This window comes from Bactrocera oleae, chromosome 5 (genome assembly GCF_042242935.1).
Source record: "Bactrocera oleae isolate idBacOlea1 chromosome 5, idBacOlea1, whole genome shotgun sequence".
Classification (NCBI taxonomy): domain Eukaryota; kingdom Metazoa; phylum Arthropoda; class Insecta; order Diptera; family Tephritidae; genus Bactrocera; species Bactrocera oleae.
Genome location: NC_091539.1, coordinates 3,896,518 through 3,910,817, shown reverse-complemented (window position 1 = coordinate 3,910,817; position 14,300 = coordinate 3,896,518). Strand labels below are relative to the sequence as shown.

At 31.1% G+C, this 14,300-nt stretch overlaps 1 protein-coding gene across 1 annotated transcript in view; it reads right to left on the bottom strand.

Moving 5' to 3' along the window:
* Positions 1-13,381, bottom strand: part of LOC106618967 (sex-lethal homolog) — a 54,170-nt gene extending 40,789 nt beyond the window's left edge. Inside the window, 2 exon segments of the mRNA NM_001315626.1 lie at positions 11,958-12,086; positions 13,133-13,381. Coding sequence (NP_001302555.1) covers positions 11,958-12,019 — 62 coding nt within the window. The 5' untranslated portion in view covers positions 12,020-12,086; positions 13,133-13,381.
* Positions 13,382-14,300: the final 919 nt, after the last annotated feature.

Genomic DNA, 14,300 nt, shown 5'->3' with positions numbered 1-14,300 from the left:
CGAATTGTAAACTAGCGTGCAAAAAAAAACAAATTTCAGTGTGTTCTAAGCGCAAAGTGGCGATTTTTTAGAAAATTTAAATCAATACGTTTTTTGTAAACGCCTGCAAGTATGCAAGGACAATATGTCACAAGCTTGAAGATATATACATAGGTATTAAATAGTTGCCGTGTGCATTTTTTAAATTATTATGCTTAGAATTTATGAAAAATTGGAGTGAACTTTGGTTATTAGTGAAATTTAGTTAAGTGTAAACGTCTTGTTAGCAATTGTTTATGCTGGCTTATGTTATCGATTTGCGATACTATTAACATATTAAAATATTATATTAATATTAATAAACATATTTTGATTTGAGAGTACTCATGAGAGCAATTAAGCCTTTGCCAAAACTTATCGCTGACTTGGTCTCGCGAAAATGCTATAAATTCTATTTAATGTCAGATTTGATGGAAACTCGAGAATATACACCTATAGGATTTACTTCATTGATAGAATAAATACCAAAAAAAAAAACAATTAAATTAAATTAAATTTTGAAAGTTTATACAAATAGCGTTTACAGGTTGTTTGAAAAGTTGATTGGTCTCCCAAGAAATATCACTACTACCTCCAAATTTTTTCTCAAGTTGGTACATCTGTCGTGAGAACACATGTAAAGTTACAAGTCACTGTCAATTATTTCTTTGTTTACAAGCCATTTGAAGTTGACGTGCCAGCGTAATCTTTTTATATGGTAAAAATTTAATATCGCGCAGTGATTAGATGTTTTGTTTTGAAAGGTTCAAAAGCAAAGAAAATTTATGAACAGTTGTTAGATGTGTATAAAAGTCCTTAGCTACAAAACGCACCGTTGAATTTTGGGCTGTTGAAGACCACATCAGAAATCATTGTGCAAGTTCATAATATTGGCAGTGAAGAACCAAGTTTGACTAAGCGTGAAATTGCTAATGCCATAGGCATCTCAGACGAACGAGTACTTAATATTTTACATGCAGAATTACATATGAAAAAGCTTTTTGGAAAGTTCCTATCGCACACGTTAACAATTCCACAAAAAACTGGAGCGAAAACAAATTTCTCAGCATAATTTGGAGCATTTTAAGCAAAATAAATTCCATTTATTGTGTCGTTTTATAACTATGGATGCTAAATGGAAGCAATAACGTTTACCGTGGACTGAAGCTGGTTGGTCACAACGAGCAGCAAAGAAGGTTATGGCATCAGTTTTTTGTAATAAAAGGAATTTTGTTGATTGATTATCTGCAGTAAGGTAAAACAATCAACTCTGCATATTATTGCAGTCCTTTGGATCAGCTGGTTGAAAAAAATCGTGAGAAAAAATCTGGTTTGCAGCAAAAACAAATAATTTTTCAGCAAGACAATGCAGCTGCTCACAAAGTTGTTTTAACAATGACAAAATGCAACGAATTAAAGTACGAATAGCTTGAGCATACACCGTATTCAACAGATGAGACTCACAGCGACTACTATCTCTAGAGAAACCTGAAACAGTTCTTCGTGGATAGCGTTCTTCGGCGAATGAAGAAGCTATTACAGCTGTAGATGGGTATTTTGCAGAGTAAGAGGCAAGTCGTTATAGTGATGGCATAAAATTATTGGAGGCTCCTTGGAATAAGTGTATTGAAGTTAAGGGAGATTATATTGAATAAAACAAAATATTTCATAGCAAAAACAGTATTTTTTCATTTCGAGCGCAGAAACTTTTCAACCAACCTGTAACTTCTATTACAATATAAAAAGTAATATACAAATTGAAGTTGGGTTTGAAGCCAACAAGTAGGCTTCTTTTGCAGAAAATTTACTTTTAAGCATGCAAGCGCACAAAAGTAGGCTACTATTGCACTATTTTACCATTAAAGCTTACACTTAATTACACGCTAAAGAAGTGCAATTTTTATTTTAATACAATTTCTTTAAAATTTGAATATGCTTTTTAATTGTATGGCAACTATACGCAATAAACGAAACAAAGAAAAGTACTATACAAATTATGCTACACATGTACCACGGCATAGCTACGGCAAAGGCACGCAGAGCAAGCCAAACATACATATGTAGCAAGGAACAAGCCTGCTCAGGATTTTCGTTGCAATTATGAATTTTTATAATGCATTGTTACTTTAAGGCAGCGACATTATCATTACGCGCGCATATATTTATATATATATGAAAAAAGGTGCATACATATATGTGCTGGTGTATGTATGTACGTGAAATGCCGTTGAAAAGGCAATGAAAAATAACAGATATGCAAATGCCTTGAAAATATTCAAGCGATATTAACAATCAACTTTAAAAAGGCGCACACAGACATGAAAACAAAATTATAAAAAGTGAATTAATAAAATACTAAGAAAGGAAAAAATTCACGTCTCATTTCAAACACAAATTGCTTAAAGGAAATTGAGTAACGCATAAAAAATACATACTTGTACATATACATACGAGTATATAAAAAATGCGGGCGTATAGCACATACAAGTATGTATATATGAGTAACACGCTTTTAGGCGCGTAAGCAAATACACAGCAAATTGCAGTACATCAATAAATATAATAATAAAAACTTTACTTTTTTTCGTGCTGTGAGGCCATGCGGTGTCAGAAATTGTCAAAAGTTCGCGCAACACACATGCTTTCATTTATGTTATACATATGTAAAATGTATTAGGGTGGAACGAAAAAAATTTTTTTTTTGCTTAGCCTGAGGGTAAAATTTTTAGATTATTAAAAAAAAATTTTGACAAAAAACAATTTTTTTTAACATCACTTTTACAATAAATTTTAAGTAAAAAATTTTTGTGGACAAAAAATGTTTTTTTTGGTTTATATAAAAATTACCGAAATTGACGGTTTTTGACTCAAAATTTATTTTAACGCTTAAGACTTTTTTTTTTAACCTTCAACAATAATTAAACAATTCAAAAAATTTGTTTAAGTTGCAAACTTTTTATTGGCCAGAAAGAGGACTCTTCCCAGCTTCTAGAACACTAAGAACGAAAGAAAAATTTTAACTCGAACTTTATTTTTTCCAAAAATTTTCTTTTTTTACAATCTACAAATTTATACTCAGGCTAAGCAACAAAAAAGTTTTTTTCACAAAAGTTCTTTCCACCCTAATATGTATGTACATATGCATATGTGTGGGGTTTTATGACCTATTATTCCCATTATTTTGATATATTTACAATATATGCTACACAGCATGCATTGTCAACGACTGTGCTTGAAGCGGTTGTAGCCAGTGTCGACTTTGTGCTTGAATTGATCTCAGTGCTGTCTGTGCCATATAGAAATTGAAATTGGCAGTGAAATTGCAATCAATGTATTGGTATTATTTTTATTTTTTCACTTTGCTGCTTCTTTCTATGTATTTTCGTAATTTTGCTTGCAACGTACTTTTTGTTGTAACACCAACATAAGTATTTATAAGAGAGAGAAAAAAAATGTTGCAACCTTGGCATGCGCTCGAAATATTGCACAGCAATTTTATTATTTACTACATGATAAACTTAAAAGAGCAAGTGATTTTCGCACACTTTATAAGTAGCTGATGCAGAGCTCCATCATTTTCCCATTTAAAAAGCAATAATTTATATTTTAAAAAGAGGTTACGGGGTTACATGGGTTTTGTCGCGCAAAAAACGCCGTATTTTCAATCATTTTTTTTGTATATAAAAAATTTATTATTTTATTTCAACTTCTTATTACTCCGAAGATGCATATTTGATAAAGATTCTTGACAAACGACTTTAAAAACAGTTTCGAGAAAAACGTTTTAAGTGACTATATAGCTGACCTCCCAACTTTTCAAAGCTGTAGCTCCAAAACTATTACTGCGTTCAGCTTGAGAATTTAGGACAATATTCTAGAGTTGTTATAGAATTAAATAAGACAATAATTTTTTTTTTTTTGCATTTTGAAGCCGTGAAACCCATGAAAACCCTTAAACTTTTGTCTTGCGCTTAGTTGTCTAAATACTTATAACGAAATATCGATATTAAAAGAGTTATCGACACAGCAATTGTAAAATATTTTCTTTATATGAACTTTCACAGTTGACAAAAGTAAATGCAAACGGCGGCGCACTTTCAACTTTTACGAAAATTCGTCACGGAGAAAAGAAATTCAGTTTATTGCGAATTGCGAAATATTGCATTAAAACTGTATTGCAGTGAAAAGAATTGTATTGTAAGCGAGGTTTTTCAACGCAAACACAGTGAGAATAAAGGCTACGCGAAGAAGAAATTTTGTTTTCAAAACAAAACCAGGAAGGCGCACAGTAAAAACTACAAAAACAATATGATAAGAGTACGAGTGTTTTTGTTGTATTATTAAATCATGAAATTGTGTTTGATTACAGGAAAGAGAGCAGGCTGAAAAATGTAAATACGGTGAGTTGGTAGAAAAGAGGTCAACAAAGCGAAAGAATACAAACGCCATAATAACAAAAGTATGGCAGGCACTGTGAAAGAGCACAAAGAAAGTGAGCGAAGACGTATTACAATCGAAGTGAAGTGGAAATGAAATGGTTGGCATGCAAGAACTTGATTTTGATTGTACCGATCGATATCTGAAAAACTGAGTGACTAGTTTGCGTGCAGAACATACGGACATGGCTAAATCGATGCAGCTCAACAATGTGATCATTTATATATATGTATATGTTATACGATCTACGACATTGCCTACTGGGTGTTACAAACTTCATGGAAAAATAAAAGCAAGTGATCACGTAAAATACTAGAGCAGTCTAGTCAACAACGCAAGTAGTAAGAGAGTTTCAAGCCAAATTTCAAAGCCGACAAAGCTGGTTAACAAAAGAAGTGTGTTAAAAAAATGAAAACAAATTTACGCAGACAACAAAAATGTAAAACAAAAGTTCGTCTACAAACAAATATAGGTGTCAAAAGTCGCCAATGGCGAGTCGGCACAACTTATTCAACGAGTTACGAAGCTGAAAATGCTGCATTAATTCATAAACGAACGACAAAACTGCACAAAAGAAACGTGAATAAAGTGGGAAGAGCAATATGAAAATTTCCATGTGCTGTAAGGCGTAACTACAACAAAAAAAACATGCAAATAAAGTGCGAAAACACAACAAAAACAAGTATATTCAAGTGTAAAAGTAAATAAATAAAAAGAAAATGTTTGTTGGTGGCATATGTAACGCATAAGGCAGCGATGTGTCAGCGCAAAAACGTGACAGCAAACACAGGAAAATGCAGAACGTGTAAAATCAGCACACCAAGGCGACAATAGACGTTAAAAATTAAACAAAAAGTAATATAATTAAAGAAAAAGTTAATGAAAAGTAACAAAACAAAAAAAATATATATAATATATGTATTAGGGTGAAGCGAAAAAAATTTGTTTGCTTAGCCTGTGGGTAAAACTTGTTGACTATAAAAATAAAAAAAAATTTGAAAAAAAAATTTTTGAAAAAAAATTTTTAAAATAAAATTTTGGAAAAAAAATTTTAAAAAAAAAATTTTGGATAAAATAATTTGGAAAAAAAAATTTTGGAAAAAAAATTCCAAACATTTCTTTTTTTATAATCTACAAATTTTACCCTCAAACAAAACAAAAAAAAATTGTTTTCACTCCACCCTAATATGTATGTATATACCAATACAGCCAAGAAAAAACAGTTTACGCATAAGCGGCGTGAGTTAAACGACAAATAAAGTGTAAATAAGCCGCGCGGATATAAAAACTTACGGAATTTAAATGAGATGTGGGCCAAGACGCCTACAAGTATGCAATGGCAGTGCGTTAGCGGCCGCAAAAAAACGTTTAAGTAACTACTCAAGACAGCGAAAAGTGAAACAGCGCGCAAAGTGTTGATAGGCGTGTGTATAATGAAACAAGCGGCAAGAAAAATGTAGACTAAAAATAAGAAATTAATAGCAAAAGAAAAAACAAATAACACAGGAAGCAAATTAATGTGCAACTAAAACTTTTGGAAAATGTGCGGTCAACGCGGTCGGTCGAACGATCAATAGGTGGGTGAGTAGCGCTGGAAAGCTGTCATGCGGCTGCATAAGTGAGCATTACGGAGACGCGGGCGCGCCGCTTCGCGCGTGCAATTGTGTCAAAGGAAGTGCGATAGTGATGAAACGGAAATGAAATCAATGAGGCGACGAAAACGATAAGTGTGTAAAGAAAGGTACTCAGCGCCTAAAAGGCACGAGCATGAAGCGAAGGAAATATAAACTTTTAGGCTTGGTAATGGGCGTAAGTTCAAAGAAGAAGAAAAAAACGTTAATTTCGGCTGCATAGAAGCTACAGTACTGTATATTAATATTTAAAGGTCAGTTTGTATGGCAGCTATATGCTATATAGGGCCGATATCGGCGGTTTCGACCAATGAGCAGCTTCTTGGGGAGGAAAGAACGTTTGCACAATTTTCAATCAATATCTCAAAAACTGAGTGATAAGTTTATGAAAGCACTGTAAACTTATTATCGCTAGGTAATCAACAATTCACAGCACTGAGAGCTTCACCATCAAATCACTGAATTGAAAAACTTTCAACCGGCAGTCGCAAATAATTACCACAGTATAAATCAAATTAGATATTCAGTGAATGAGTCAACTGGACCAGAAGTGCATATTAATGCAAGCACCTTTTCAGCAGCTTCCTCACATGAGGGGGGGAGGGGTGTGTTGCAAAGGAAATTGCATTTGTTTATGGCGTTAAGTGGTTGCCGAGAGTTAAGCACATTAAGAAGTGCAGTAATAAATGAATAGCGCAGTCATAACAAACTAATGGAAAAAATACTAGCTGACATAGTAAGCGATGGCAGTAGCAGCAACAGTCGTAAGCATGCTAATAAAAGTTGTGGCAAAATAGCAGTAGTAGCAGGACTTTCGAAACTTTTCAATTATTTACTGCAATTCATTGAAGCGGGTGGCGTTAGTTGGTTGCAACTGAAGCATGTATGTACATACATATATACGTTTCAACTTTGTCTAACAGCACACGTAGTTCTCGTTGTTTACTTGTGTAGGTATATTTTATAGCAGCGATGAGTACAACTTGCACATTCAATGGCAAGCAATATGATTTTGTTTGTCTGCTTCAATATCAGTTTAGCTGTACAGCTACTATGGCTATGTAGCGCCGCTGGCAGCCCAAGCGCGCAGTCAAGCTAAAGCGTCTGCCACAACTGATTCACTCACACTCCGCGCACCGCTGATTTTCTAACGACTGCCTGCCGCCTTGCTTTCGGTAGCAAACCATTGGGGATTTTTTAGGATTTGGATTTCAGTAAACTCATTAGGATTTTATTTGTTTGTTTGCACAGCATAAAAGTATTTACTCATATTCAACATTGTATGCTAACGGCAAGCTATAGAGGCTGTGAAGCAGCGCGCACGCCTGTACGACGGAAGTACCATAGCCATTTGTGGGTTTAACTGAGTGCACACAGTAGTATGTGTAGATATGTATTTTTGTATATGTATTTTGTGTATATACAGACGTGCATATGTATATGTACTTGTTACCACAGCAAATTTCATTGCTAGTTTTACGCGAAAATGTGTGAAAATGGTTTAATTGCACTTCATACGTCATCACGGATTTATTAAACTTTAGAGCAAAAAAAATTGCAGCTGAAATTGAATCAGTTACGATGGTGTTCAAGTAGTAATTTAAAGTAGTAATGATTTTTAAAAATAGTCCAAGCAGCTTGCCAGCAAAATTGTTTAGCCGGTGCATTTGTTTTTATGATTTATGCATATATATGTACATTCATACATATATGTAAATATTAAACTGTGAAACAATAATAATAAAAAATAATTTCTTCATAACACGTAGTATAATATTTATGCATAAATTTAACGAGTTCTAACAACGAAAATATAAAATGTATAGTACAACGGTACTAAATATGACAAGTGCCCTTGTAGTATCGATAATCGATAACAGTTATGATAGGCATAAGATGGCGTTCTATGGTCGTTTCGTGAAATGATGATATAATAAATATATTCATATGCATATTTATATAAGATATTATATATAAAAATAAAAAAATAATAAAATATAAAAAAATAAATAAAATAAATAAAATAATAATATATAAAACAATAAAATAAAATAAAAATATTATATCTAAAAATAATTAATATAAAAGAAATTAAAAAAAAAAATATTAAAAAGACTAAAAAAAAACAAATATTAAAAAAATAAAAATAAAATTTAAAAAAATATTAAAAAATTTAAAAAAAAAGTATAAAAAAAATTTAAAAAAAATTTTTTTAATTTAAAAAAAAAATATATAAAAAAAATTTAAAAAAAATTTAAAAAAAAATTTTTTAATCTAAAAAAAAAATATTATAAAAAAATTTAAAAAAAATAAGAAATATAAACATAAACATATAAAAATATTTAATTTTAGTTAAAATTTAATAAATTGCATGCAATTTTTTGTGATTGGTAATCATATGCAACGAAAATTATATATAAGTGCGTTATTATAAAAGAAAATATGAAAAAAATTTAAAAAGAAAATATGAAAAAAATATTAAAAAAATATTAAAAAATATTTTAAAAAAATATTAAAAAAAATATTAAAAAAATATGAAAAACATTAAAAAAAAATTGCATATGCAACAACAATTATATAAACGTGTTATTTCCTTTTGTTTAAGTAAGGGCGCAAATTTTCGTGAATACAGTTTTTGTACAATAAATAATTGATAAAATCAAATATTCTAATAACGAAAAAATTTTGATGAGATTTTGGTTTGTAATTAAAATTAGCTGAAAGTACAAATGAGAGAAATGCGCTTCTGTGCTTAAATGTGCATTTCAAAAGTAATTGGGCTTTTAACAAATAAATTTGCACTGAGATAATGCTGTAAAACTAGCGTTATATATGTTATACACACGTTTTTGTATTTATGTATATAAAAAGCGTGTGAAAAATATGTATAAATATCATGAATTAGTTGCTGAAAATATAGATATGTATTTGTGTAACAATTACCGGTACATAGTAGTTGCGGTTTTCCTTACTGCCTCCTGCAGTTGCACACTTTTATAAATTTATCCAAAAATGAAAACAAATTTTGTGTGCTTCACAGTAACAAATATGGCTTCGTTGGGTAGCCTACGCAGTTGTTTTATTTTTGTTGCTGCTGTTGATGTGGAAATTTTTAATTGCTCTCCTTGTTGAATTATGAATTTCGCTATTTGTATTCACTTGTTGAGTTTTATGGCTTTTTGGGATACAATTTATATAACTTTTTTATTGTTGTTTGCATTATTTACACGTTGACTGTACAAGTATATTTATTTTTATTTTTACAAGCAAATTTGTGCTAAAATTAACACACTATTCTGCGCGTGTTGATATTTTTTTTGTTTAATTTTTTTTTTTTTTAATATATTGATAGTAAGAATGAAGTTTGCGAAGAAATTAGTTTTTTTCTATTATTTTTTGTGGTAAGTGCTCAATACTCACAGCAACTTTGCACATTACTTAAAACTTAAAAAAAAATAATCGTTTTATTCCTAATTGGAGCCATAAAAATATTATTATAAACAGATTTTTCTGACCTTGAATTTTAGCCGCATTCATTATTGAGTCAATAAACCTAATATTAAATTGCTTACTATTTTGTAACGCTTTATCTCTAATCAACTGCGTTGCCTTCTGTAGAAACCTGCTCACTGTCAATGTTAACTTATTTACCTTGCCAGCATTTCTTTTTAGCTCTATACACATATTGCCAACAATATTAAAATACAAGAAAGCAAAAAACAAAAAAAAAACAATAATAATAATAATAAATTAGTCGATGGTTATATGTATGTATAACTTGAAAGGTCAAAACACATACACTGGCTGTGTGGTTGAGTTAGAATAAAAAAAACCACTTAATAAGAAAAATCAAATAAGCCTTTACATAAAGGCAGCGGGATTCTTTAATAAAAAAAAACACACAAAAATTAGATAAGAAGTAATGTGGGGGCAAAGAAGTTTAATTAAATAATTTTAATGATGGGAGCTAACACTTCAACTGAAAACGAAATATTTTGTTATATGCTTTCATAGTGTAAATGCTTATATTTTAACTAAATTTTGCCATGGGAAACGATACTTGTATGTACAAAATCACGACTTAGCAAAAACACGTGTGTGCTATCGATTTTCGATAGTAGAAGCACACATTTCACGCTGCCATCGCCAAACCGCGTTGTTGAAAACAACACATCAAGTTAACTTCTAGATGAAAATTTAACAGAAATTATAATCAAACTTAAATTATGAGTAAGTACACTTTAAAGAAGAAATTTTGAATTTGTTCAAATAAATACCACGAATGACATTGCTGAAAATAGCACAACCGGAAATTGACATGAATGCAAAGAATTTTATTTACCAAATAAGATGGTGTACAACTATGTAAGCAGTTGTAGAAATCAAGGAAAATGCGGTCAAAACATGCCAAATGCCAGTTGAAGTAGATAATGGAAAGCAGTGGTACGGGCAAGGAATAAATATAAAAGCAGCAATAGATAATGTTTAGAAAAGTGGACCAATGAGCGAAAAAGGCGACACTAGCACAGGAAAGTAAAGAGCAAACAGCAAACAGCAAAAGCAACTGAAACGCTAGTTGCAAACTAAAAAATCTACTACAAGTATGTACAACAGGAATGGCGTACCAAAAACCACAGCAACAGCAGTCGCTACCAGGCAGTTATGTGGCATTTCACGTACATTCGTTATTGTTGCAAGATCTTATGTAGCATTTCATACACACATATACATATTTTAGCATACTTTTTGGCTGGCAAGCGCACGAACGCACAACTAAATATGTATAAAAATGAAATTAAACTAAAAAATTTAGCAAAGCAAAAGTAAAATGTAAATTTAGTTGTGAATTGTGTTGCAATGCCACCGACAATTGGGCGGCTAGTGGCAAGTTAAACGACATTGGCCAGTGTATCAAAAAACCACAAACAAACACAGCAGCCAAAATGGTAAAGCAATTTTTAATGCAGATTTATGTCAAGGAATTTTGATACGAGTTGCAATTTAATAAGTACCTACATATGTAATTAAAAAAATGTATTAAAACAAAAAAAATTTAAATAAAGCGGGATTCAAATTTTGCAGAGATCTAGCGCATAATTGTAAACGATTGTATAACTCACCCATATTAAATTTTGCTACTTAACCGAGCCAACAAAAGCACACAAATATAGGAAAAAATCTGTGTTCATTCCACAGCAGTTACTTTGGCAAAATTTCAATAGCAATTTATGTGTACAACTATATTGACAACAAAAAATCAATACATAAGAACAAATATGAATATATACTATAAAAAAATAATAAACTCAAGTGCCAACAAAACAAAAAGACCATCAATGTATATTAACAACAACAATGCAGCATAGAATTTCAGCGGAGGAACCGTGAACAGGAAGTGCACGTGGCTGTTTATAAAAAAAAATAAGACGCAATGATGGCATTGTAAAAAAAAGAGGAAATAAGTGCATACATGTATATGTTTACAACATAATATAAGTAAAATTACATTTTTTGCATGGATTATTTTTTCGAGTGTCATTTGCTGTTGTCTACCGCCAATGGAGAAACGTTGATTTTTTAAAGAAGAGTTTTTTATATACGTGAAAATACACAGTAGTTTTCGCTGTGGAAACTTTTCAATACTATTTTCCACGATTCTTTCAGTTCAAACCTTTGAAAATAGAAATTGAGAATTCAAAAGTTGCAAGCCATATAAAATACGGTTTCCTATTACAATATTAATATTAATTGATCATGATATTAATAATTTTACTACACTAAATAATTTCTTACTACATTAGTGTGTGGTCACTAATTTCGTAAATTTTATATGTATGTATGATAAATAATGATAAACATGTTCATAAATACCTCGGTCTATAACCATTGAATCCGTATGGCACATGGCCACCATTATTCATATTCCCATACATTAGTTATTAAAAAACTGTTTTCAGCGCTGCTAATGAAATCCAGCAAAATTAAGTCTTCAAAACAAAACTGAAAAAAAAACACAAAAATAAGTATGAGCAATTTAAAAACGGCGCAATATGTTTCAGATGCTTTAAAGTGAACAATAAAATATATTATATATACTTATGTATATACTCAGATGGTAGGTAACGTTGTGCCATGATTAAGGAAAATTAATTTATTTGCAAACTAAATTTCAATAATAATCATTCCTTATATTATCTTTATTCTAATACTGATAACAAAATGACAATTGCAAAATGGGGGGTCATTCAACTTGTTATCGTCAATTTTTAACAAGATCTGCCTTCTATACTACACACGGCGAAACAACAGCACTTTTACTGATTTGCCTAAAGTCTTGTTCCGCGTTATGCACTTTCTACGCCCACCAACTCTCTAGGTCTGGCAAACTCTCTATTAATAGTTGCACCAACGCACTTTTTGACTATTAAATTTATAAATATTACTATATATTTTGCATACACACAGACTAGCAATGCCAAGGTGCATATTTTTAAAAGCGCAAAAAACATATTAATTCAAAATTCAATAAACGAACTACTTTTCGCTGTTTTAACTCGTTGGATTAGCTTCGCTGCTACGATGCTTGACTGCAGAGAAATGCGTTAGCAGCACATACGAAGCAGCGCTGCTTTAATGAAGTCTCCCGCATAGAAATATACATCAAATTGCTGCTAATTAACACTGAATGTAATTATTATTTTACTATAAAAACACCTTAAAAAAACTACACAGATGGTATTGCATATGATAGGTATATATGTATTAAAAACTATGACAACCCGGTCCCTGACACAGTATCGCTGTCGCTGCTCGCGTTCGCCGCATACATTTCGGCCGCCATGCGACTATACCACACCATACAATCAGCGCCATTTTACTTTGGCACAAAAAACTTAAGCAAGTTAATTAATTTAAAAAATGTAGTGCTAAACGTGCTACACATTACAGATTACTTGGTATAACAAAAAGTTTTACTACAATTAAGAATATATAAACCACAATCTTATACACACAAGAAAATTTTGAGGAAATATTAGAATATTTACTTTTACACACGGTCGCAGCACGTAAAGAACACTTCTTTCACACCACACACTTCAGTGTACGCTTTTATAAGTTTTTATTTCGCAACTATGTGCACGCACTACCTTTTTACAACTCTAGCCACTATTCTATGTATTTCTTGAGCTTTTTTGCACTTTTCTACAAGTTTTCTAGGTTGCTGTTTCACTAAAATAGAGAAAATTTCGCGCGTTAAATATATGAAATTTTTCTCACAGCCGTCAAAGTGGAACTGACGCAGTCAACTGCGAAAATGTTGCTCGAAAAATTTCCATTCGCTTGAAAGCGTATGGGCGAAAGCAGGATGGCAATAGTGACTGTAGTTTTGGGTAAACTCATTGACATTTGGTAGCGCAATGTTGCCAGAAATCAAGTAGATTGAACGAATGATTGATGACTGCTAAAATTAAATTACTCAACACTAATAGAACATTTCGAAGCAATCTATTAATTTATTAATCAAAACTTAATTTTCGTTGTTTATTTAGTATTACAATATTAATTTAGAATTAATGCCATAGTAAAAAAACTGTATCCATGTAAGTAAATATGTCGATATAATTATAAACTATCAATTAATAGATATTTTGTGAAAAAAAAAACAGTTCTTAAATAAAAACCATTCTCAAATGTATGGTAAGAAAAATTCAATTATAAAAAAATACAACAATAGAACTTTAGTTAATAATTATACAATCTCATTTAATAACTACTTTATAAAAAAATAAAAACAATACTTACATTGCGAAATAATTCTTAAATGCAATAAAAATTCAATAAAATAGACGATATAAGCAATTTTTGATGTTCCCCGCAGATTCATACACCTCAAATTTGATCAGATTTAGAAAAAGCAGAGCTAGTCGCACGATTAGACCGATGGTACTATCCCATCAGTCAATGTTAGCCTTATTAACTTTTCATGTATGTATGAAAGTTTCTAAATGGTTTAGTTCTGCTGCTCTAACTGGTTTTTTTTTCTAGCTCTAACAAAGTAAACATTTCATCTCATTATTCACATACATATGTATATCTGCATGCATTTGGTTCTCAGATCTTATTTGCTTCTCAAAAACATGTTCTCTCACCTGCATATTCGAATCTTATCTTAAAGCGAATACAAATAAACACATTATTCAACAAATTTTCATT